Genomic DNA, 20,400 nt, shown 5'->3' with positions numbered 1-20,400 from the left:
CCTAGTGACAATGGCTGCCACTGTACTAACTGTAGACGGTGTTAGGGGATGATCCTTGCCACGAGCGGCTATTCCTCGGATATAACAGATTCCAAACCAACAAACTTTGTGTTCCACTTTGCAATCCATAGTTTTGATTGTTCTCTAACCTTTTGAGGTCCAATTAAGACACAAAAGAGTGTCTATTGTAAAGCAAATGCAAAGGTTAGGAAACAGAGATTGAATTAATAAACAACCAAACAATTTAAAATTAAGGTGAAGACAGAAGTACAACGGTCTAACCTTAACAAATAAAAAAAATAAAAATAAAAAAATATAACGGAGTCATTTTCTTGTTCTAGAGAGAGAAATAAACGCAGCAAAATAAAAATAAAAATAAAAAAAAAAAACTTTAAAAAAAAATAGATCCGATTTTCACATAATATATTCATTCCCATATCCATCCATCATCCCCCAGATGGCTATCATAAGCTAGCATACGATACTAATATTAAACTCAAACTATTCTGCCAAAAAAAAAAAAAAAATAACTTTTACAAGGCTCATTAGACAATTGAAAGGAAACCCTTCACAGTCACTTCCATACGGTTTTTAAAATTGGCCTTCTTGCATAATACACCACATCCTTCATATGACTCTTGATTCCACTTCAATAAAGGATAGAAAGAGTATACCCAATGTGGAGAACAATGCGTCACTGGACCAAAGTGCGGATCGCGATGCAGAGACAAGCGCAACCACAAAGTCGAGGAAAACTTTGAACCCCACATCCAAGTCGACGCCTGTATCTTCAAAGGATTTGCCTACTTCTGAAACATCCACTGCAACAAAGGCAGCCTTACAGGATAAACAAAAGAGGCGAAAGCATAAGAACTCCAAGTTGGGATGTCCAAACTGTAAGCAACGACGCGTGAAATGTTCAGAAGACCTTCCTTCTTGCAAGAATTGTATAAAACACAAGGTTGAATGTGGATACTTGCACTACACCAAAGAGGAGATTGAGGAGCTAAAACAAGCAAAACTAGAACGTCAACAAATGGTAGATGCGTCGAGGTCGGGCACGAAATTGGAATCGGAGGAAGTCGAGCATCAACCGGAGTCGGGCTTTGGCTCGAAAGATGGATCCCCCTTGGTGAAATCAAACTCTCCTTCTGCTATCAGAGACAACAAACAGAAGAGAACAGCAAACAAAACAAGGATCCTGAAGCCTAAAGATGCACGCACGTCGGCAAAGGCTACACAGAGAGCGGCGCTGAAACGTAATCAATCGCGGGACACTATATCAACCACGAACCCGGCATCGAGCACATTTCAGTCAAATGATAAAGAACAATCTCAAGACACACTCACCAATAAAACCCAAGTTAATGGAAGCGTTGTAGTCCAAAACTTTGATGATTTACTTGGCAATGATTCAGGAACGGGAAACTCAATCATATATCCTGTCTATCGAATGCATCAAAACCATCTGGAGGAGCATCATTTTAATATCGATCACACTGAATTTTCAGGAAAAAAGACAGACCTTCTCAATCTACCAACTACACCAACCTCGTTTGTGCCAGGAACTGCTTTACCTGGAGCAGTCCACAGACCGACGCTGTTTTCTGTTAGTCGTTTCGCAAATCACGTCAATTATGCAAAGGAAAGTGAACAATTGTACGTGAGAGAGAATCTGGACATAATGCACGGAGAAATGGACCTCGAGCGAGTGAGATATGTGTATTGGAACTGGTTGAGATCATGTGTTTATCAAGGTGCTTTGCATCCGTTACGATTTTACTGCTTGCTTAACATATGTGCCAATTATTTAATATCCAATTGCTTTGAGGATTCAAACAAACAGCTTGGCGCTGGCGCAACAAACTCGCCAATTGAGAGAGGTAAAGAGTTGGCTCACATGCGTCAAACATGTCTTGTAAAAACAATACATTACTATGACCAGGTTATAAAGCGTTTGAGGACTATGTTGGCTTCAAATAATCCAAATCCTGACACCACGTGCACCATTTCCTATTTGTTGGGTTTGACTTCGATGTACGATCCCGAGCGCTCCTCATATTCTACAAATTGTTATCGAGAAGGCCTTTTTGGCATGTTGGAACATTTTAATAGTCTAAGTGGACCCAGAGATCCTCCATTGGTTGTGAAGGTACAGCTTAAGTTGATGACAAACATTATGATGACAGGGAACTTACCTGCTTACGGTCCCGTGCTTTTAGCTGATGCACGTCAAATGTTGATTGCATATGGAGATATCATATTTTCAATATGTGAGCGTTTCGCAAACACGGTGGCACAAGACGACCCACGATTTTCCACCTGCCATTTCCTCCAATTGAAATATCATCAGCTTTTGCAATTTATGAGTGAGACTATTGACGTATATTATCCACAGATCAATGGAAACATGGGCAATATGCAAGCACAGCAATACATCTTGTATCAAATGTTAGCCAAATGGGTAATCATTTTCCCCAGTCAATTACTTTTCCCCAATGCAAGCCAGGGTCCTGTTGAAAAAGTCATGTATTTGTTCTACAAGTTTGTGAAGAAGGCACTATTTGCTGTTTTCCCACATGTGAAATTTTTCTTTCTACGCAATTTTGATGGACCTACGTTGTTGGATGTGTATGCCAGTGACGACTACAGTGTTTATGAGGAGCTATTGCAGCCATCAAATTTGAAAGTTGACATATCTTATTATAATCCTCATATTGAGCAGTTAAAGTATGTTGCTGCTTTCTTGATTCGTGGCTCAACATACATGTCTAAACGGTTTGCTATATTGTACCCGTTGCTAATGAGATTCATCGCCATGCATGATTTTCAAGGTAGTGACATAAACGAATGGCGCAAAACTGTTCAAAACTTTGCTGCCTTACGGGAAGATTTTCGCGAGAAGATGCAAGTGTCGGAAATGAATTTAAATTCACTCACCCATGGATATATTCAAAGAAGCAATTACCCCATGGTGGGAAGCGAAATAGGGCACCATAATATTTCGAACGATTTACTTGTTGATTTCTCAACGTTGTTACCCCTGGGACTTTTAGCAGGAGATTACGATCCTGCTCTTGACAGAGTGTGAGAAGGCTTCATCATTCTTAGAGCTTTTACAGGTGATACAAGATTGTGTTTCAGCCGCATTGCAATCTTGAGAATCAAGTGAACTTTATTTATCAAGTACAGCAGCCACGTCTTCAACTCCTCCAACCCCAACATAATCTAGTCATGTCTAATTTTTCCAAGGTTTTGAGTAGCCATCGATGTCGATTCCATACGACTGTATATATATATATATATATCTTCCTCTTGCATAAATTGAAACCGCAGTTTGTCTGTTCATTTTCATTTTTCTCGTGTCGCAATTTAAAATTTTTATTGTCCCCAGTTCTCTCTCCTAAAACGCCAACATTTTCATTTCTCAGTTGAACATCAACTTTGCTCAATTGTCAAAGTCCCATACATATAACATAACCAGGTTGATACATATATACGCACATACACACAAACACACATAACTGATATAGCATGGCAGAAAACACGGACGATTACTCCTACGATTATGAATACTTGTACAAAATAGTGCTCATTGGTGATTCAGGTGTCGGTAAATCAAATTTATTATCGAGATTTACACGAGATGAATTTAATTTAGAAAGCAGATCCACTATTGGGGTTGAATTTGCCACTAGAACTTTGGAGATTGATGGAAAGAGGGTCAAAGCACAAATCTGGGATACTGCTGGACAAGAAAGATATAGAGCAATCACATCAGCCTATTATCGTGGTGCAGTGGGCGCATTAATTGTTTATGACATTGCCAAGACAGAGAGTTATGAAAGTGTTAGCCGTTGGTTGAAGGAGTTGAAGGAGCATGCCGATGCAAATATTGTGATTGAATTAGTGGGTAACAAGTCAGATTTGGATCATTTGCGAGCTGTCCCTACTGAAGAAGCCAGAAATTTCGCCTTGGAAAACAACTTGTTATTCACCGAAGCGTCAGCTTTGAGCTCTGATAATGTTGATTTGAGTTTCCACCAATTGTTGAAGAACATTTACGAAATGATATCGAAACACCAATTGGACACAAATGAGCAAGGTGGTTTGAAATCTCCTAGTAACGGCCCAACGATAAGTTTGACACCCGCACCTAAGGAAAAGAAGAGCAGCAAGAATAATTCAAACTGTTGTTGAGAGAGGCAAGGGGGAGGGGGAGGGAGCTGTAATTGTGTGTCTGTTGGTTTTCCAGAGCACACACTCTATAAAGTCGTATAGGTGATCTGCCTTGTGCATACATATACTAATTATGTTCTTTTAAATCTACAGTAACCTATATCATCATGTTCAAGCAATCTTTTTCAACTTGCTCACGGGTTGTTTCACTGGTCTGCTAGAGGAAGTAGAGCCTCCGGTGGTTCCAACCTTAAGGTCGCTTGAGGGACCAGTTTCAATGGTAAAATTAACAATTTGCTCTCCTCTTAATACAATTAATCCAATATGTCTTCGTGTCAAATCAGGCTTACTACTTTTGGGTATTTCTGTAGGAAATAGCGGCGTAGTGGATGCCGATGTGATGGGTAATTTCTTGTTGGCCCTCTTCTGACTCTGAATTCGTAATTCAGTCAAGCTTTTCTTCGTGATTCTTGCTTCTTCTGTATCTGCCAATACTACGTTTAGGTGCTTGTCAAAAGAAAGTAGCGTTCCTGTGTATGTTCTGTTATCAACCGTGTGTATCTTTAACCGGTTATTGATCAAGTCTGACATTTTGGTCTTTTTGGTAATGGGTAGTTTAGCTGACTAGAAGTTGCAGTTAGTTTATATTCTCTCGCTTTCAACGTATGAGGAGACACTGTACATACCATCTTATGAATGTTTTTATTATTGGGTTGTGTTAATCGGTTACACCTAGATGCTTTATTCAAAAGTGTGAAGTTTTTCCAAAAAAAAAAAAAAAAAAAAAAAAGTATTGTGTGTCTTTTCGACACAATTTCACGACATTGAAATTACAGAAAAGCAATCTGGAAAAAATCCAACAACACGGCTCAATCTTCTGACAACACGTAAACCAATTCTTTTCACCGGAAACTTGTTGACCCATATTGAATCGCTGTGACTGATCAATTTCAAGCTTCTCAATTCGATTGATACATTTACTTTATCCTGTGTTACACCTCGATTGTTGAAAACACGTCTGAATCGACCACAATGTCCGAGCAAGAAGTTCAAGAGTTGCCAACCGAAACAGTTGAAGAAGTTACAGTTGAGTCAAAGAACGAAGATGCCCCAACTAATCCAAATGGTAACGATGCAGCTGAAAACGCGACTGATGCAAATACTTCCACCACCGAAAGTACAAAGAGAAAAGAATCAGATGTAGCTGCCGGCGAGCCAAAGAAGAAGAAAAAGAGAAGAACATATGACGACGACGAATCGGAACCAAAGAAAAAGGAAGAGAGTACCAAAGGTGGTGAAAAATTGGGTGACGAAGATGAAGATGAAGATGAAGATGCTGATGCCGAAGTGCAAGAAGAAGGGGAGGAAGAGGAAGAGGAAGAGGAGGAGGAGGAGGACGATGATGATGATGATGACGATGACGAAGAGGATTACGAAGGAGAGGACGATGCAGAAGATGACGAAGAAGAAGTGGATGAGCTCAATGAAATCGACACTACAAACATCATTACTGGGGGAAGAAGGACAAGAGGCAAGCAAATTGATTTCAAGGATGCTGCTGCAAAGTTAGATGCAGAGAAAACCGAAAATTAAGGTAATAGTAGTAGTTCCGGAAACTATCAAAAAAAGATTTACATGTCCCCCCTCTCCTTACTTTGAGATTTTGTAATTGACTAAGCAATGTCAATCTTTGTTTGAGAACGTATTCGTTTTCTTTTTTTTCTTCATTGATGAGGTGTAACATAGGATCCCATATGGACTATATCACCAGTGGAGAGCATTTACCTCGCAAATATTACTGTAGAGTTATACTCAAAGAGTGTCTTGTACAGATAAAAGCCTCGTTTGTTTGAGAAACCGTAAAACTCAGTACCCATTTTCCACTAACTCATCTACACGCGCAGCGTCCTCAATCACTCCACCCTCAGCAATTTCATCAGTTTCACCAATCTCTCCAGATTCTCCTGGCTCTCCGTTTTGTCTTGTTTCGCTCGTCTCTTCTGAAGTTGCTGCTGCCTCCTGTGCCGCCTGTTGCTGAGCAGCTTGTAACTTTGCCTTCTTCTTAGAAAGCCTGGTTTCACCTCTCTCTTGTCTGAGCACCTGTTGTTCTCTATATTTTGCAAGATATATCTTTAAAACCTCCGCATAGTTTTCAAACCCCAAATCGTACATCAGATATAGTATATCTTCCCCATTGATTGTTTTTCTCTTTTCTCTTAAGCACCTGTCAGACGCCTCGCTTGTAATAAATGATATGAACTCTGAAACACACTCCTGCATGCATTCCTTAGCATCTTTAGAGACTTTGGCTGTGGGTGGAAGGGTATTTTTCATAAGTCTGGCAACATTTGCAATGGGTAACCATCGATCCTGCTCTCGTAGCTCTAAGTCTCTTGTATTTGGCTCCATTATATAGCGTGATGATCAGATGTACAATGTATGACTTTAACTGTCTGTATACAACTCTACCAGGTGTTGTACTGTGATTAGCATTAACTTGGTTGTTAATGGCTAGATCGTTTATGTTGAAAAAATTGGAGACATTTGCGACACTTTTTTATTTTCTTTTTTTTTTTTTTTTTTTTTTTTTTTTTTTTTTTTTTTTCTTTTTTTTTTTTTTTTTTTTTTTTTTTTTTTTTTTTTTTTTTTTTTTTTTTTTTTCCTCCCTTTTTTGACCCATGTTTCTCCCCAATTCGGCAAGAGGATACCTAATCAAGCGGGAAAAAGCCGCACGTGAACTTAAGGAAGCTTTTGAAATTGGCTGCAGCATGAAGTACCGTAAAACAAGAATCTGGGATTGGAGTGGAATTTTGCAATAGATAAGCACCCATCTTGAGATAGAGATCTAGTATAGTGTTTTGTCAAACGCGTTACATTGTCGTGTCGAGTAAATTCAAATTGTGCGCAACTGAGAATAATCTTGACAAAATCTGTAAGCAATACACACATGTCGATATCTTAAGAGTACATTATGAAAAGATCGGCGCCACGGGGTATTGCCAAAGACAATTTTGATGGCTCAGAGGCTGATATTGTTGATGAGTCTGCTAAGGGAATCTCCTCGTTAGTCCTTGTTCAAGTGGTGACAAAGTTGTTGACTTTCGTATTAAATCAAGCCTTGATTAGATATGTTTCTCCAGATGTGTTTGGGTTGATTGTTTATTTGGAATTTCTTCAGTCGTCGGTTTTGTTTATCAGCAGGGAGTCTGTTCGTCTCGCAGTGCAGAGGATCACTCATGACCAAACTAAAACACAAACATTGCAGAAGGTGATGAACTTTGGTTTCTTGTCTTTCATAGTTGCCATCCCGGTTACCTTGCTCATTGGTTACTTCCAGGGGATAAGATCTGTCAACTTCCAACAATACTTTTTGCATCTTCCATTTCACGAATTGTCAGTTGCAGTCATAATCCTCCTGACCATACTTGAGTTAAGTATTGAACCCATTTATTGTATGTATCAATACGAGTTGGAGTTTGGAAAACGGTCAAAGTTTGAGGGATTTGCTTTAACTACAAAATGCGTCACCACATTTGTGGCGATTTATCTCGCACGTCAATATTTTACAGGACGTGATTTTAGTGGAGCTTCGATTTTGTCGTTTATGATTGGTCAACTTGCCTATTCTGCAACATTGTTCATTTCATATGGCACTTCTTTTACAAAATTCAATGCGAGGAAAGGCACTAATGTCAAGTATGGCATCTTTGGTGATAATAAAGGTCCCAAGTTTGATTCTGGTGTGTTGTCGATTTTAAAGAGTCTTTTCATACAACTGATCTTTAAGCAAGTTCTTACTGAGGGAGACAAGCTATTGATAAGTTATCTATGCACAATCGAAGAGCAGGGAATTTATGCGGTGATTGTCAATTATGGGTCAATAATCGCGAGATTGCTCTTCCAACCATTGGAGGAGTCGACTCGGTTGTTGTTGGCCAAGATAGTAAACAGTACTGAGAATCCAAAGAGCGAGACTTTGGCCCAGTCTTTTACATACATTAGGATGGTTAGCTTGTTTTATTTCAACTTGTGCCTATTCATTATTTTTGCTGGAATCACAAATGGGTCCTTCCTACTTCGTCTCATGATGGGAGGTCAAAACAGGTGGGCACAATCCAATATATTTGACTTATTTACCCTCTACATCACCTACATACCCTTTTTAGCTTTCAATGGTGTTTTCGAGGCATTTTTTACGGTAACTGTACAGCCGCATGAAATCCAAAAGTACTCGAGATATATGACATTTGTTACAATGATAGTTTTGGTGGTGCTGTACATGTTGATCTCGGTAATGGAATTGAGGTTAGCGGGGTTGATATTAGCCAACATTCTCAATATGGCCATGAGAATCGGTTACTGTTACCGCTCTATTAACAAGTACTACGGAACCGGAATCAGCTTGCTTAGTTGCTTGCGTTATGCCTCTGGATCTATTGCATGCACGATAGTTTCCTGGATCGTGCAGTACATTTTTGTCTTTAAACTGGAATCTTTTGTTACAGAGACATGGTCTGAATTGTTCAAGAGCGCAATCTTCTCGGGCATCCTTCTAGCAAATCTCATGATTCTAGAAAGGCAAAAGATTCAAAACTCATTCAATAGAATTTTCAAAATCAAGAGTGAATAGGGTCTGTAGGGTTCATAGAAGCCAACAACATAGAAAAAAAAAAAAAAAAAAAAATTTAGAGTTGTCACACTAAGTCACTATAGCATTGTCAACGAACCAACGTCGTGCCATCCAGTACCGCCTCCGTCACGGATAGCATTACTGTGCTGAATTGCTTCCCTCCAGTGGTGGTGCTATTAATTACCCGGGTAAGACGTGCTGATTCCTCAAGCAGTACTGTACCCAAACCGCGAGGATCGAACTGGACACTACGAAAGCAAAATGTTTTACAACGCCAAGCGCGCAACAAGTGCACTTCCGCCAAAGGCCATCACAGCCAAAACTTTCAAAATTTTTTGGGGAGGCAATTGTGATGCGTGCAAAAATTGCATCAACTCGTTGGGACTGTGCATGTTGACGAAAGTGCTCTTGTATACCAGGAATAGTCCGTAGAGCTAACGCAGGATATTTGTTATGCATTCTTACCACATTTGCGCTGTTTTGTGTTTATCAATTTCAATGTCAAAAAATCTTTCAAGATTTTGTAACAAAATCATCGCAAACGACAACACACCTCCTTACTGACAATGTCATTGGTGGAACTACTGCAAGAGATAGACAAGTTAGCAAAAGTAATTATTCAAAAGAATCAAGAGCTAGATAATCTAAAGAAGGGGTACAATGAGAGATTGAAGGCAATCAACAGTTTCATTTCCACCCTACATCTTGACCAAACAGATGAGAGAATCACACTGGACGAATTTGCTCGAGAAATCGGTAAAGAAATATCATGTCCTAATTGCAACCACACCATATACAATGGCGAAGCAGACGACTTTATCCTTATACCAAAGAGACAAGTAGAGTACTTGTCGTCGGGGGGAGATGTTGCCAAGCCGGCGGCCGAACCTGCCCCTCTTCCGCAAATGAAATTGAGCCAAAAATCAAAGAGAAAAGCTCATATAACATGCTCATTTTGCAGAGAGCAAGGCCATACTAGAGCGAACTGCAAGAAGCGACTTGGGACGACGAACTGAATAGTCATCGAGAAATAGAAATAGAAATAGAAAAAAAAAAAAAGAAAAGAATCGTTTCGTTAAATACATTATAAACATTCACTTCGTAGCTTGCACCATGGCCTCTGTTTAAGGTTAGTATTGCATTCACATATTGAAAATAAATCTAATCAACATACCTCTCCTCGATGCATCTTGTAGTAAAGTACAGTCAACTGAGTTAGGGTTCATGTGAACATATCGGACTGTAGATCCTCTGATGAATAAATTTTTCACAGCATCTAGATATGGATATTTGTCACCATTCGTGCAAGTTATATCGTCTAATTTCAAGTTCAAGTATTGGTCCACCGATTTCAAAATGCCCCTTATTTCCATATCATTCTTTAGCTCGACTGTCACCTCTTGGTCCACCAAGGTCTTGAAAAAACTGAAAAACAACATTCGATACCGGGGGGGGGGGGGGTTGAAGACCGTATATTCTAATATCTCGTTGAGTTTTTCCCTCGTTTCTTTCTTTTTTTCTTTTTTTCTTTTTTTTTTTTTGTAATTTTTTTTTGTATTATTTTTTTTTGCTTGCAATTTTCCTTTCTCTATAAAATCTACACATGGCACTTGCTAGTCTTTGAAAACTAATTGAGGCGCAACGCATGTGTCACTGAGCCCGTGTGGTAAAACAGCAACGTCAGGATTCTCCTCATTATAGCTGAAATAGTCATTGGAAAAGCTTGAGGAGTCAAATTGTGCGCTCAACTCATCTCCAAGCAGATGACATGATGGGCCAACCTGGAAGTGGTTGTTATCAATTGTGTTGAAGAAAGTTGTCTCATTGTAAACAGGATTGCTTCCAATTGAGCTCTCCGAGCTGGAAGAAGATCTTCTGGAAAATGTAAGCAACGCTTTTTGTGTATCTAGGAACCCATCAGAGTATGGAATCACATTCTCTTCATCTGATCGAAGCAATCCCTGACTCAATGGGGAGGGGACATACCGTGGCGTGTTTAGGAAATTTGCCACATTGTGGACTCGCTGCAATGGAACATGTTGTTGTTTGTAATTTGGATATGAAGAAGATGGTCTCCCTCTTATAGTGAGTGGAGGCGTGTTTGCAACAGCAAGAACTGCAAATGTATCCTTTTCTCTCAACTCAGCCAAAAGCTGGATCTGGATTATAACTTGATTTCTCTCATTTAATCGATGTTTTCCGACACTTGAACTGAACTGGATTCTTTCATACTTTGCTACTGTAACATAAGACTCACCTTTTTCGTATCCATGCAAGATAGAATCTCGATCTTTGATTTTTATTTGATTGTATTTTGTAGCAAACATGTGCTTTGACTTTTCAACTTTTTCGTGATTTCGGAGGTTAAAGTTTTGTTTTATTACTGAATGACTTGGTAACGAACCTGGAATTGAGAAAATTATTGGCGGTGAAATACCGTCCGTTCTCTTTGCCGTGTGTTGCACTAAAGTAACCTCACTGTTGTCTCTCATACTCCTACAAACCAACCTTAATGCAAACCTTTTGATATCGTGACGTTTCTCAGTTGTAGTCAAGTAAAAGTTATTTTCCAGAAGTAGTGAAATGCTTGACTTGATATCCTCAAACAGGAAAGCAGCCACCAAAGAAAAGTAGTTGCGCTTATAGCCAACCCATTTATCTTCCTCAAGATCAAAGCCTCTATCAATTCGTGCATGGATTGTTGGATTCAATTTCATATTTGAGGATTCGACAAAGAGAGGTGAAACCTCGATTGTGTCGCTGAATGGTGGGCCCACTTTAAATTGCAAAGTAGATCTTGGTGCTAGCTTAGGTGATGATATAAGTAAGGGACTGGGGTCGGAATAGAATGAATTGTGTGACATTCTGCTGTGTTATTTGCTTTATATTGAGGAAGAGAAGGAGGAGGAGGAGGAGGAGGAGGAGTGTTGCAAATGGAATCTCGATTTTTGCAACACAAAATTTATTTGATTACAAAGGCTCAAAGCAGGGAAATGAATGTGCTATTGGTAACTATGCTTATAAAAAGCCATATAGCTATAAAAGACAACTGGATAACTAGTTACTGAATCACCAAATCGAGAGCGATTCTAGCATAAACCAATGAGTTGGTCAAATAGACACAACTAAAACTCACTTGGTAGCTCGCACATCTCATCTTAAGCTTTGGAATATTTTTTTATGCCATTTTTTTTTTTTTTTTCAACTCTTCACTCTCAACACTCAACTCATCACTCATCACTCATCATACCAACCAGCAAAATATGGGTAAAAAAGCTATTGATGCTCGTATTCCAGCATTGATCCGTAATGGAGTCCAAGAGAAGCAAAGGTCTTTTTTTGTCATTGTTGGTGACAAGGCAAAGAACCAACTCCCCAACTTGCACTACTTGATGATGAGTGCAGACCTTAAAATGAACAAGTCGGTATTGTGGGCTTACAAGAAGAAGTTGTTGGGTTTTACATCTCACAGGCAGAAGAGAGAAGCGAAAATCAAGAAAGATATCAAACGAGGTATTAGGGAAGTAAACGATCAGGACCCATTCGAAGCTTTCATTTCGAATCAACATATACGATACGTCTACTATAAGGAGACAGATAAGATATTGGGTAACACTTATGGAATGTGTATACTTCAAGATTTCGAAGCAATGACACCGAACTTGTTAGCAAGAACAATCGAGACCGTTGAAGGAGGTGGGTTAGTGGTGATATTGTTGAAAAATATGACTTCTTTGAAACAACTTTATACAATGAGTATGGATATACACTCGAGGTACAGGACCGAGGCTCATGATGATGTGGTGGCCAGATTCAATGAGAGATTCTTGTTGTCTTTAGGCTCATGTGACAACTGTTTAGTTGTGGATGATGAATTAAATGTCTTGCCTATATCAGGAGGTAAACATGTGAAACCATTGCCACCCAAAGACGATGACGAGTTGTCTCCAAAACAAATGGAACTAAGAGAGTTGAAAGAGAGTTTGGCAGATGTTCAACCGGCAGGAAGCCTTGTCAATTTGGCCAAAACAATTAACCAGGCTCAAGCAATTCTTACCTTCATTGACGTTATTGTTGAGAAAACATTGAGAAGTACAGTGACATTGACTGCAGGCAGAGGTCGTGGTAAATCAGCGGCTTTGGGAATTGCTATTGCAGCAGCAATATCTCAAGGCTATTCAAATATTTTCGTCACATCACCCTCGCCCGAAAACTTGAAAACTTTGTTTGAATTTGTCTTTAAAGGCTTTGATGCTTTGGGGTATACTGAACATTTGGATTACGATATTATTCAATCGACCAATCCTTCTTTTAACAAGGCTATTGTCAGAGTTGACGTAAAAAGAGAACATAGACAGACTATTCAGTATATCTCACCAACTGATAACCATGTTTTAGGACAAGCCGAATTGTTACTCATTGATGAAGCTGCAGCGATTCCATTACCAGTTGTGAAAAAGTTGATGGGTCCATATTTGGTGTTTATGGCCTCGACCATCAATGGTTACGAAGGAACCGGAAGATCATTGTCATTGAAATTGATCCAGCAATTACGTAATGAGCAGCAAATGAGGAATGCTCCCGCAGGAACTGAAATTGTTTCAAGAGACAAGAAGCTGACAGACGTTGGTGGCGGCTCCTTAACCAGAAACTTGAAGGAGGTGGTATTGGACGAACCAATTAGGTATGCTCCCGGTGATCCAGTTGAGAAATGGTTGAACAAATTGTTGTGCCTCGATGTTTCATTATCAAAGAATGCAAAATATGCCACAAAGGGGACTCCACATCCTTCTCAATGTAATTTGTTTTATGTCAACAGAGACACCTTGTTTTCATACCACCCAGTCTCTGAGGCGTTTTTACAGAAAATGATGGCCCTATACGTGGCATCTCATTACAAGAACTCACCAAACGATTTGCAATTGATGTCTGATGCTCCAGCACATCAATTGTTTGTTTTGTTGCCTCCTATTGAGGAAGGTGACAATAAGATACCGGACCCATTGTGTGTTGTACAACTTGCGTTGGAAGGTGAGATATCAAAGGAGAGTGTAAGGAAATCTTTAAGCAGAGGACAAAGAGCAGGCGGTGATTTGATTCCATGGTTGATTTCCCAGCAATTTCAAGATGAAGAGTTTGCTTCTTTATCTGGTGCTAGGGTGGTTAGGATTGCTACCAATCCAGAATATTCCGGTATGGGATATGGTTCGAGAGCTATGGAGTTATTGCAAGACTATTATTCAGGTAAATTCACGGATATTAACGAATCATCGACATTAAATGACACCACCATGACACGTGTGACCGACGCGGAACTAGCCAATGCATCATTGAAAGATGATATTAAATTACGAGAAGCTTCGACATTACCACCATTGTTGTTGAAACTTTCTGAAAAAGCGCCATATTATCTAGATTATCTTGGTGTCTCGTATGGGTTTACGTCACAATTGCACAAGTTCTGGAAAAAGGCAGGATTTACTCCTGTTTACTTGAGACAAACCGCCAATGAATTGACAGGAGAACACACGGCGGTTGTATTGAACGTTTTACCTGATAGGGAGAATAAATGGTTGACCGAGTTTTCCAAGGATTTCCACAAGAGATTTTTGCAATTATTGTCGTACGAGTTTAAGAAATTCCAAGCATCTCAAGCTTTGGGTATTATAGAAGCGGCAGAGCAAGGTGAAGGTGAGAATACAACAAAAGCTTTGACCAAGGAACAACTTGACGATTTATTGTCTCCATTTGACTTGAAAAGATTGGATTCATATGCTAACAACTTGTTAGACTATCATGTGATTGTTGATATGTTGCCACTTATTGCTCAATTGTATTTTTCGAAAAAGACAGGCAACTATGTCAGCTTGTCATCTGTGCAATCAGCCATTTTATTGGCAATCGGCTTACAACATAAGAATATTGATCAAATAGCCAGCGAACTCAATCTAGCTCCCAACCAAGCAATGGCAATGTTTGCCAAAATCATTAGAAAATTTTCCACATATTTCAGAAGCGTTTTAACAAGGGCCATTGAAGAGCAATTGCCAGAATTGGAGGACGAACAAATTAAGGAAATGGAGGGAAATGTGGAAGAGGAAGTCGACTACAACCAAATTGAACAGAACTTGCATGATGATTTAGAGGAAGCTGGTGACGAAGCTATCTCCGAAATGAGAGAGAAACAGCGTGAATTGATCAATGCTTTGAATTTGGACAAATACGCAATTGCCGATGACGGTGAATGGGATGAGAAATCAATGTCTAAAGCTGCCAAGGGTAAAGCTAATGGGACTGGTGTTGTTGCGGTTAAGAAGGGTAAGAGAAAATCAGGAGAAAATGCCAGTGACATTTATGAACAAGAAATGAAAGCAGTTAAAAAGAACAAGAAGGGGAAGAAGTGAAGTGAAGTGAAGTGAAGAGGAGAAACAAATGTCTATAAATTATCTATAATAATATCTAGTGTTTTTCGAACCAATTCCAGTAGAGTGGAGTCACTATCGTTTCTGATATTGTAAATGTGATGTTTCCGAAGCGCTTCCGGTTTCAAGTTGTTGTCGACATCCTCACCCACAAATAGATATTTGTGTGAATTTACAAACCCTGGCCAAACAATTTTTTCAAAATAGTCTGGAGGATCGACCCAAAACCCTTCAGCCGTATTGTAGCCACCTCGTGATTCTCGTCTCTGTTTCAAAGTGCTGAACGAAGCATGGAAAAGAAGTTCGATGTCAAATAGGTCCACCAACTCAGGGTTGTGGAATAACATGAATCCATCAATAAACACCAATTTTTTCCCTTTGAACTTATCCTGCTGTGAATCAATTTTGTCAACAATTGCCCTCTTTTCCAGTGGGTCTAACTTTAAATTCAAATCGTTGGATTGAATTGAGTTGATCGGAACTTGTTCCTTGCCAGATTTGACATTCTCCACATAAGTGGTGAATTTCTCAAAATCAATAGCTTCAGCGCAATCCCAGTTTTGATATCCTGTTGCCTCGTCTATGGGTATGCGTGAATCTGTGAGATAGAAGTCATCCAAGTGGATTAGTGTCACATCTGCGAGTAGAGCTTTCAAAGTTTGTGCAATTGTTGTTTTCCCACTTGATGAAGGCCCACCAAAAGCTATAAGCACAACTTGCTCATTTTGTCTAGTCATGAAATGTGTAGGTTTAGTGTGGGCTTGTTACGAGTTTGAGCTTATCTGCTGAGACATTACCTTTCCACTTTTTCTCTTCTTTTTTTTCTTTTTTATTTTTTTTTTATTTTTTCGTTTTGAAATTCTCGGAGTTAGCAACTGATAGGACTTGGCACTCTCCCATTATTGTTGGGCAACAGAGAAAACGTTTTAATTGTTGATTTGTAATGATTCTTGCTGGACGAGTGACCACCTTTATAGCAACAAGTGGGTCATAGGGGAGCAAAACGTTTACCTTGAAGGGGAAAGCGGGGAATACATCTTGTTGTCAAGTTGTGTTGCTGTGTGTAAATGTTGAGCAAAGTGCTCCCAACGCATACGATCAATACGGAAAGCGGAAGATGAAGGAATCAGATGATTCGAGTTGAGACAGTTGTGTGAGAGTGAAGTATTCGGAGTTAAGCATGTGCCAACTCTATATATTTGAAGTAAATCCGATGAATTCGAAGCACGCCACCTCGCAAATCCGCACTCAACACTTCAAGTTAGTTTTCCATTAAATACATAGCTTCAAAATCTAGTCTCTGCAACTTTAGTAGATGCGTTTGGTTTTACCAAATGATCTTTGAAGCTTCTATCCGTTTTAGGAAATTTTTTCTATTTTGTACCATTTTGTATCTCGCAATTGCACATGCATTAACTTTGTGTCGATTTTGAACCAAAGATTGCAGTGCGATGCTTTTGTGTTCTCTGGCAGTTGCGATTTTTGTATACTACAAAGTCTAGACTTTAGTACAACCTATAGCAATTTTCTTTTTTTTTTTTTGGAAAGAAACAACGGCTCATTAGAGAGTAGCAGCCCAGTGTTTAGTTGTTAATGGTTGGAACTGATCGATAAGGGGGGGGGGGGGTGAGGAGGTTTTCCCCAGACGACTATTGTAAGGTTAGATTTGAAATCAAAGTAGTTTTGTAGTTTACCTCCTTCTGAATCGTAGTTTTCCCACTTGAATCATGATTTTAAGTTGGATACGTACGTACGAGATTGAGCACACCCACATATTGTTACAACGGATCTGCCTTTGCAAAGCGGCGAAATCAATCACACCCCCCCCCCCTCCGAGACTGATTCTTTTATCAAATATGCATAACTTTTACTCCTTTGATGCTGATCGATTAAACGCTACTTCTCGTCTCAACCTGAATCATGAGAAGATCTTGAAAATGTGTACCTGAACGTGAAAACAATGTATTAAAGACATTGAAAAAAGTATGTTGTTTTTGAATATGATTTTTGAATTAAGCTAAAACAACAAACAATTGATTTAAAAAAATATCTCTCACAGAAGGACAAAAAAAAAAAAAATTTCCTTTTTTCGCAGCCTTTGCGAAATGAATACTTTCCCAATTAGGAAAACATATCAAATTACACTTGAAAATACAATGCACAACCAAACTACGTTGATTTAGTCTGCAACATTTCAAATGAAAAGCAACAATGAAAAATCTACAATCTCAGGAGTTAAGTCCAACAAGTAACTGATTACAAAACTCTCCTTTCAAATTGTAGCACAAACTGTTGTGAAAGCTCTTTACTTCAACTTTCAATTAAATACAAAACTGTTTCCAGATTCTCTACAAGTTCTCAAAATTCTAAAACTTGTTTCACCATTTCTTCCCCATTTTTCTTTGGCTGCTGCAGTTTATAGATTTGTTGAGTCAGTGTTCATGAACCCCTTAACACACCCATCGTTCGTTTCCTTCAACTAGTGCTAAACGCAACAAAGCCAGACTGAACCTCACCCTACCTGGCCATATCGTTTTCATCAATTTTTTTTTTTAAAGTGCTATAGTCGCATAAGAGTATTATATCCAACGCGTGAAATATATCCAAGGTGTTATCGCTAGTCAATCTAATGAGTGCTACTCCAGACTTGGGTCGGAGTTCAACATCAGCAGCGTCTCCAGCAATGACAACAACCACAACAACAGCAGCGGCAGCAGTACCGAACCAACCAAAGTCATTCACTGACTACACCACTCCTTCACCTATTGAAGAGGAACGTATTCATAAACCACAGCAGGAGAGATTCTCGCCCACAAATGCCGATTTATTGTCCACTTTAAAGGACTTCAATGTCGACAAGACAAAATACAAACATTATGGACACCTGTCCCTGATGAATGCCCAAATTTTGGAGAAAGTTATGCACATGAATACTCCAGAACAAGAAAGTGGCTCCTCACTGAATACTGGTAAACCAAAGGTGGAGGAGGAGATGGCTCGGGTGTTAGCCGCATTGCCAAACACCATTGAACAAAAAGGGGCACAGTCTCAGAGTACAGACCTATTGAGTGAATTGATCCAATTGCAAATAGAACAAGAAAGGACAAAACAAAGTGTACTCAAAAAGGAGATTGGCAATACCGCATTACAATTGTTTGCCATTGCTAAAGAGTTGAATGTGAATGCCGACCTCATTCCATTTTTGTTTGCATCAGATTCTATAACACTTCAAGGATTGAATAATCTGATTGACAGATTGAAGCAAGATCCCACTGGTACAATTAATGATCTTACTGAGCACTCGAGACAGTCCGAGGTTGAAATGTCAAGATACAAGAGAAAGCACTCAGACACACAATTGCCATCGTTTTCAGAAACAGCACAAAGTATAATTGGCTCGAATATTGCATCTCCACTGCGATCACCAAACAAGACACCAGCATTGGCACATAGAAGGGTAGTATCCGATAGCAGTGACTCAACCACCAAAGGATCTTCACCTATTAATTCCGGTTTCTTGCCACTCCTGTTTATTGTCAACTCAAACGAGTCTGAGCAAAACCCTGAACCGCAACATCGTCATCAACATCATCAACAACAACAACAACAACAACAACAACAACAAGAGCAACATTCTCATGCATCTCTGGGTATAACTCAAAGCCAGCTGCTACAACATCTGCCAAATATACAACCACAACCTTCACCTCCGCCTACTACTTACCCTGCTAGTCACTACACTACTCCACAACACGTCCCCAAACCACCTCCGCCAGCACCACAGGCACCACAGGCACCACAAGCACCACAGATACAACACTTACCACTACCACCTGCTGCTGGACACGCCACAAACCCACAACCTACCCCTGGTCATGAAATGTCCAACCTGGGCTCTCCACATTTGCCAAAATATCCTCTTGTACATCCTCACGCATATCACCAAGGCGGCTCCAATTATATTCCTCAGCAATACCCTTATTATGTATCTACATCCCCTTCAGCTTACAATCACCATGCATATGCTTCTACTAATGCAGTCGGATCTTCTCCACAACAGCAACAGCAGCTCCAGCCTTCGCTTCAAGTGTCGTCACCAAACCAGCCACAGCAGAATTCTTCACCTGGTCAAATATCACCTCGTCCAGTGTACCAGCAAAAACCACACACTAATTCTTCTCAATCCACTAAGAAACAACCTGTTCCTACACACCAGTTTGAGTCTAGTGATTCCAAAAAGATTGTGTTTAAATCAGTGGATGAGGACGCACCAGCTTCAAAGAGGCAAAAGAATTCTAAGCAGACTGGAAGTATCAATTTCATGATAACGACACCAAAGAACCCACCAGCAAGGAAGTACAACAATCCTAACAAGGAGAAGTGAATGCAAGAGGGGATATAGCTACTACCAACGTGGTCCGTACAGAAGTGGGTCCTTTGGTTGGCGAATGCTTTTCAATTCATACCTTTTTGTCGACACACTTTTCATTTTCAATTCTTTACTTGCGTTGAGCCATGCAGCTCTTTATTTTATTACGATACCATCTATATAGAATAGAAAAATACTTTCTTCAAATACACGTATATCATTAATATCAATCAAACTAGGTAGTTAGTGCACATTGGTGAAGAAGATTCGGCCGAAAGAATGCAAAGGGTGGGGGTCCAAATATGTTCTATACCCGTACCCGGATCTAATACGCAATAGAATAGGGAAAGTGACATCATTGAAAACGGCTCAGCATCACTCAATGCTGAGATATCGTGTTTTTAGGAAAAAGGCTTTTCCCACAGACATTGTCGGAATTAAATACGGAAAATTACTCGATAAGGAAAATGACTGCGGAGTATTTCCGACTTTTGCTGCGGCATTACGGAGATTTACTTTTTACTTTTTGCTGATCGGACTTATAAACACCATTAGCCCACTTAAAAACTGACCCCAATGCATTGAGTAGCAAACGTTATATAATTTGACCAAACCCTTGATGGAGGTTTTATCCTGTGTGTCTATTGAGGTTAATCCTCTTACCACAAGACTCTCGTATACAAGCTTCGTAGATCTCTGTCGTTTCTTCTCGGACTTAACATATCGGGTAATATATCCGTGCGCGCATCTTCTTTTTTTTTTTTTTTTTTTTTTTTTTTTCGCAAAGGGTTCAATTTTGA

The 20,400-nt window shown here is 39.6% G+C and overlaps 12 protein-coding genes across 12 annotated transcripts; 7 read left to right on the top strand and 5 right to left on the bottom strand. All coding sequences in view use genetic code 12, as the record gives it.

Moving 5' to 3' along the window:
* Positions 1–631: 631 nt before the first annotated feature.
* On the top strand, positions 632–3,091 carry ECM22 (Ecm22p; the record flags this gene model as incomplete). The annotated part of the gene is made up of 1 exon (XM_051754718.1): positions 632–3,091. The coding sequence occupies one exon, from the start codon at positions 632–634 to the stop codon at positions 3,089–3,091; it is 2,460 nt and encodes an 819-aa protein (XP_051606451.1).
* Positions 3,092–3,534: 443 nt separating this feature from the next.
* On the top strand, positions 3,535–4,200 carry YPT31 (Rab family GTPase; the record flags this gene model as incomplete). The annotated part of the gene is made up of 1 exon (XM_051754717.1): positions 3,535–4,200. The coding sequence occupies one exon, from the start codon at positions 3,535–3,537 to the stop codon at positions 4,198–4,200; it is 666 nt and encodes a 221-aa protein (XP_051606450.1).
* A 150-nt stretch (positions 4,201–4,350) lies between these two features.
* Positions 4,351–4,868, bottom strand: KGF57_005132 (mRNA splicing protein; the record flags this gene model as incomplete). Its single annotated transcript, XM_051754716.1, has 2 exons — positions 4,351–4,803; positions 4,866–4,868. 2 exons carry the CDS (start codon positions 4,866–4,868, stop codon positions 4,351–4,353), a joined length of 456 nt encoding a protein of 151 aa, XP_051606449.1.
* A 343-nt stretch (positions 4,869–5,211) lies between these two features.
* Positions 5,212–5,772, top strand: KGF57_005131 (histone H2A.Z-specific chaperone CHZ1; the record flags this gene model as incomplete). Its single annotated transcript, XM_051754715.1, has 1 exon — positions 5,212–5,772. The coding sequence occupies one exon, from the start codon at positions 5,212–5,214 to the stop codon at positions 5,770–5,772; it is 561 nt and encodes a 186-aa protein (XP_051606448.1).
* A 273-nt stretch (positions 5,773–6,045) lies between these two features.
* On the bottom strand, positions 6,046–6,588 carry HAP31 (Hap31p; the record flags this gene model as incomplete). Its single annotated transcript, XM_051754714.1, has 1 exon — positions 6,046–6,588. The coding sequence occupies one exon, from the start codon at positions 6,586–6,588 to the stop codon at positions 6,046–6,048; it is 543 nt and encodes a 180-aa protein (XP_051606447.1).
* A 562-nt stretch (positions 6,589–7,150) lies between these two features.
* Positions 7,151–8,809, top strand: KGF57_005129 (glycolipid translocation protein; the record flags this gene model as incomplete). Its single annotated transcript, XM_051754713.1, has 2 exons — positions 7,151–8,185; positions 8,390–8,809. 2 exons carry the CDS (start codon positions 7,151–7,153, stop codon positions 8,807–8,809), a joined length of 1,455 nt encoding a protein of 484 aa, XP_051606446.1.
* A 566-nt stretch (positions 8,810–9,375) lies between these two features.
* On the top strand, positions 9,376–9,825 carry KGF57_005128 (uncharacterized protein; the record flags this gene model as incomplete). Its single annotated transcript, XM_051754712.1, has 1 exon — positions 9,376–9,825. One exon carries the CDS (start codon positions 9,376–9,378, stop codon positions 9,823–9,825), a length of 450 nt encoding a protein of 149 aa, XP_051606445.1.
* A 126-nt stretch (positions 9,826–9,951) lies between these two features.
* On the bottom strand, positions 9,952–10,248 carry SNP3 (Sm-like protein; the record flags this gene model as incomplete). The annotated part of the gene is made up of 1 exon (XM_051754710.1): positions 9,952–10,248. The coding sequence occupies one exon, from the start codon at positions 10,246–10,248 to the stop codon at positions 9,952–9,954; it is 297 nt and encodes a 98-aa protein (XP_051606444.1).
* A 174-nt stretch (positions 10,249–10,422) lies between these two features.
* On the bottom strand, positions 10,423–11,673 carry KGF57_005126 (uncharacterized protein; the record flags this gene model as incomplete). The annotated part of the gene is made up of 1 exon (XM_051754709.1): positions 10,423–11,673. The coding sequence occupies one exon, from the start codon at positions 11,671–11,673 to the stop codon at positions 10,423–10,425; it is 1,251 nt and encodes a 416-aa protein (XP_051606443.1).
* Positions 11,674–12,072: 399 nt separating this feature from the next.
* KGF57_005125 (ribosome biosynthesis protein) lies at positions 12,073–15,213 on the top strand (the record flags this gene model as incomplete). Its single annotated transcript, XM_051754708.1, has 1 exon — positions 12,073–15,213. The coding sequence occupies one exon, from the start codon at positions 12,073–12,075 to the stop codon at positions 15,211–15,213; it is 3,141 nt and encodes a 1,046-aa protein (XP_051606442.1).
* Positions 15,214–15,245: 32 nt separating this feature from the next.
* KGF57_005124 (ribosylnicotinamide kinase) lies at positions 15,246–15,968 on the bottom strand (the record flags this gene model as incomplete). Its single annotated transcript, XM_051754707.1, has 1 exon — positions 15,246–15,968. One exon carries the CDS (start codon positions 15,966–15,968, stop codon positions 15,246–15,248), a length of 723 nt encoding a protein of 240 aa, XP_051606441.1.
* Positions 15,969–17,860: 1,892 nt separating this feature from the next.
* On the top strand, positions 17,861–19,615 carry KGF57_005123 (uncharacterized protein; the record flags this gene model as incomplete). Its single annotated transcript, XM_051754706.1, has 1 exon — positions 17,861–19,615. The coding sequence occupies one exon, from the start codon at positions 17,861–17,863 to the stop codon at positions 19,613–19,615; it is 1,755 nt and encodes a 584-aa protein (XP_051606440.1).
* Positions 19,616–20,400: the final 785 nt, after the last annotated feature.

This window comes from Candida theae, assembly GCF_024610275.1.
Source record: "Candida theae strain CBS 12239 chromosome Unknown scaffold25, whole genome shotgun sequence".
Taxonomy (NCBI): Eukaryota; Fungi; Ascomycota; class Pichiomycetes; order Serinales; family Debaryomycetaceae; genus Lodderomyces; species Lodderomyces theae.
Note: the sequence above shows the minus strand (reverse complement) of the source record. Positions and strands in the feature narration are given on the sequence as shown.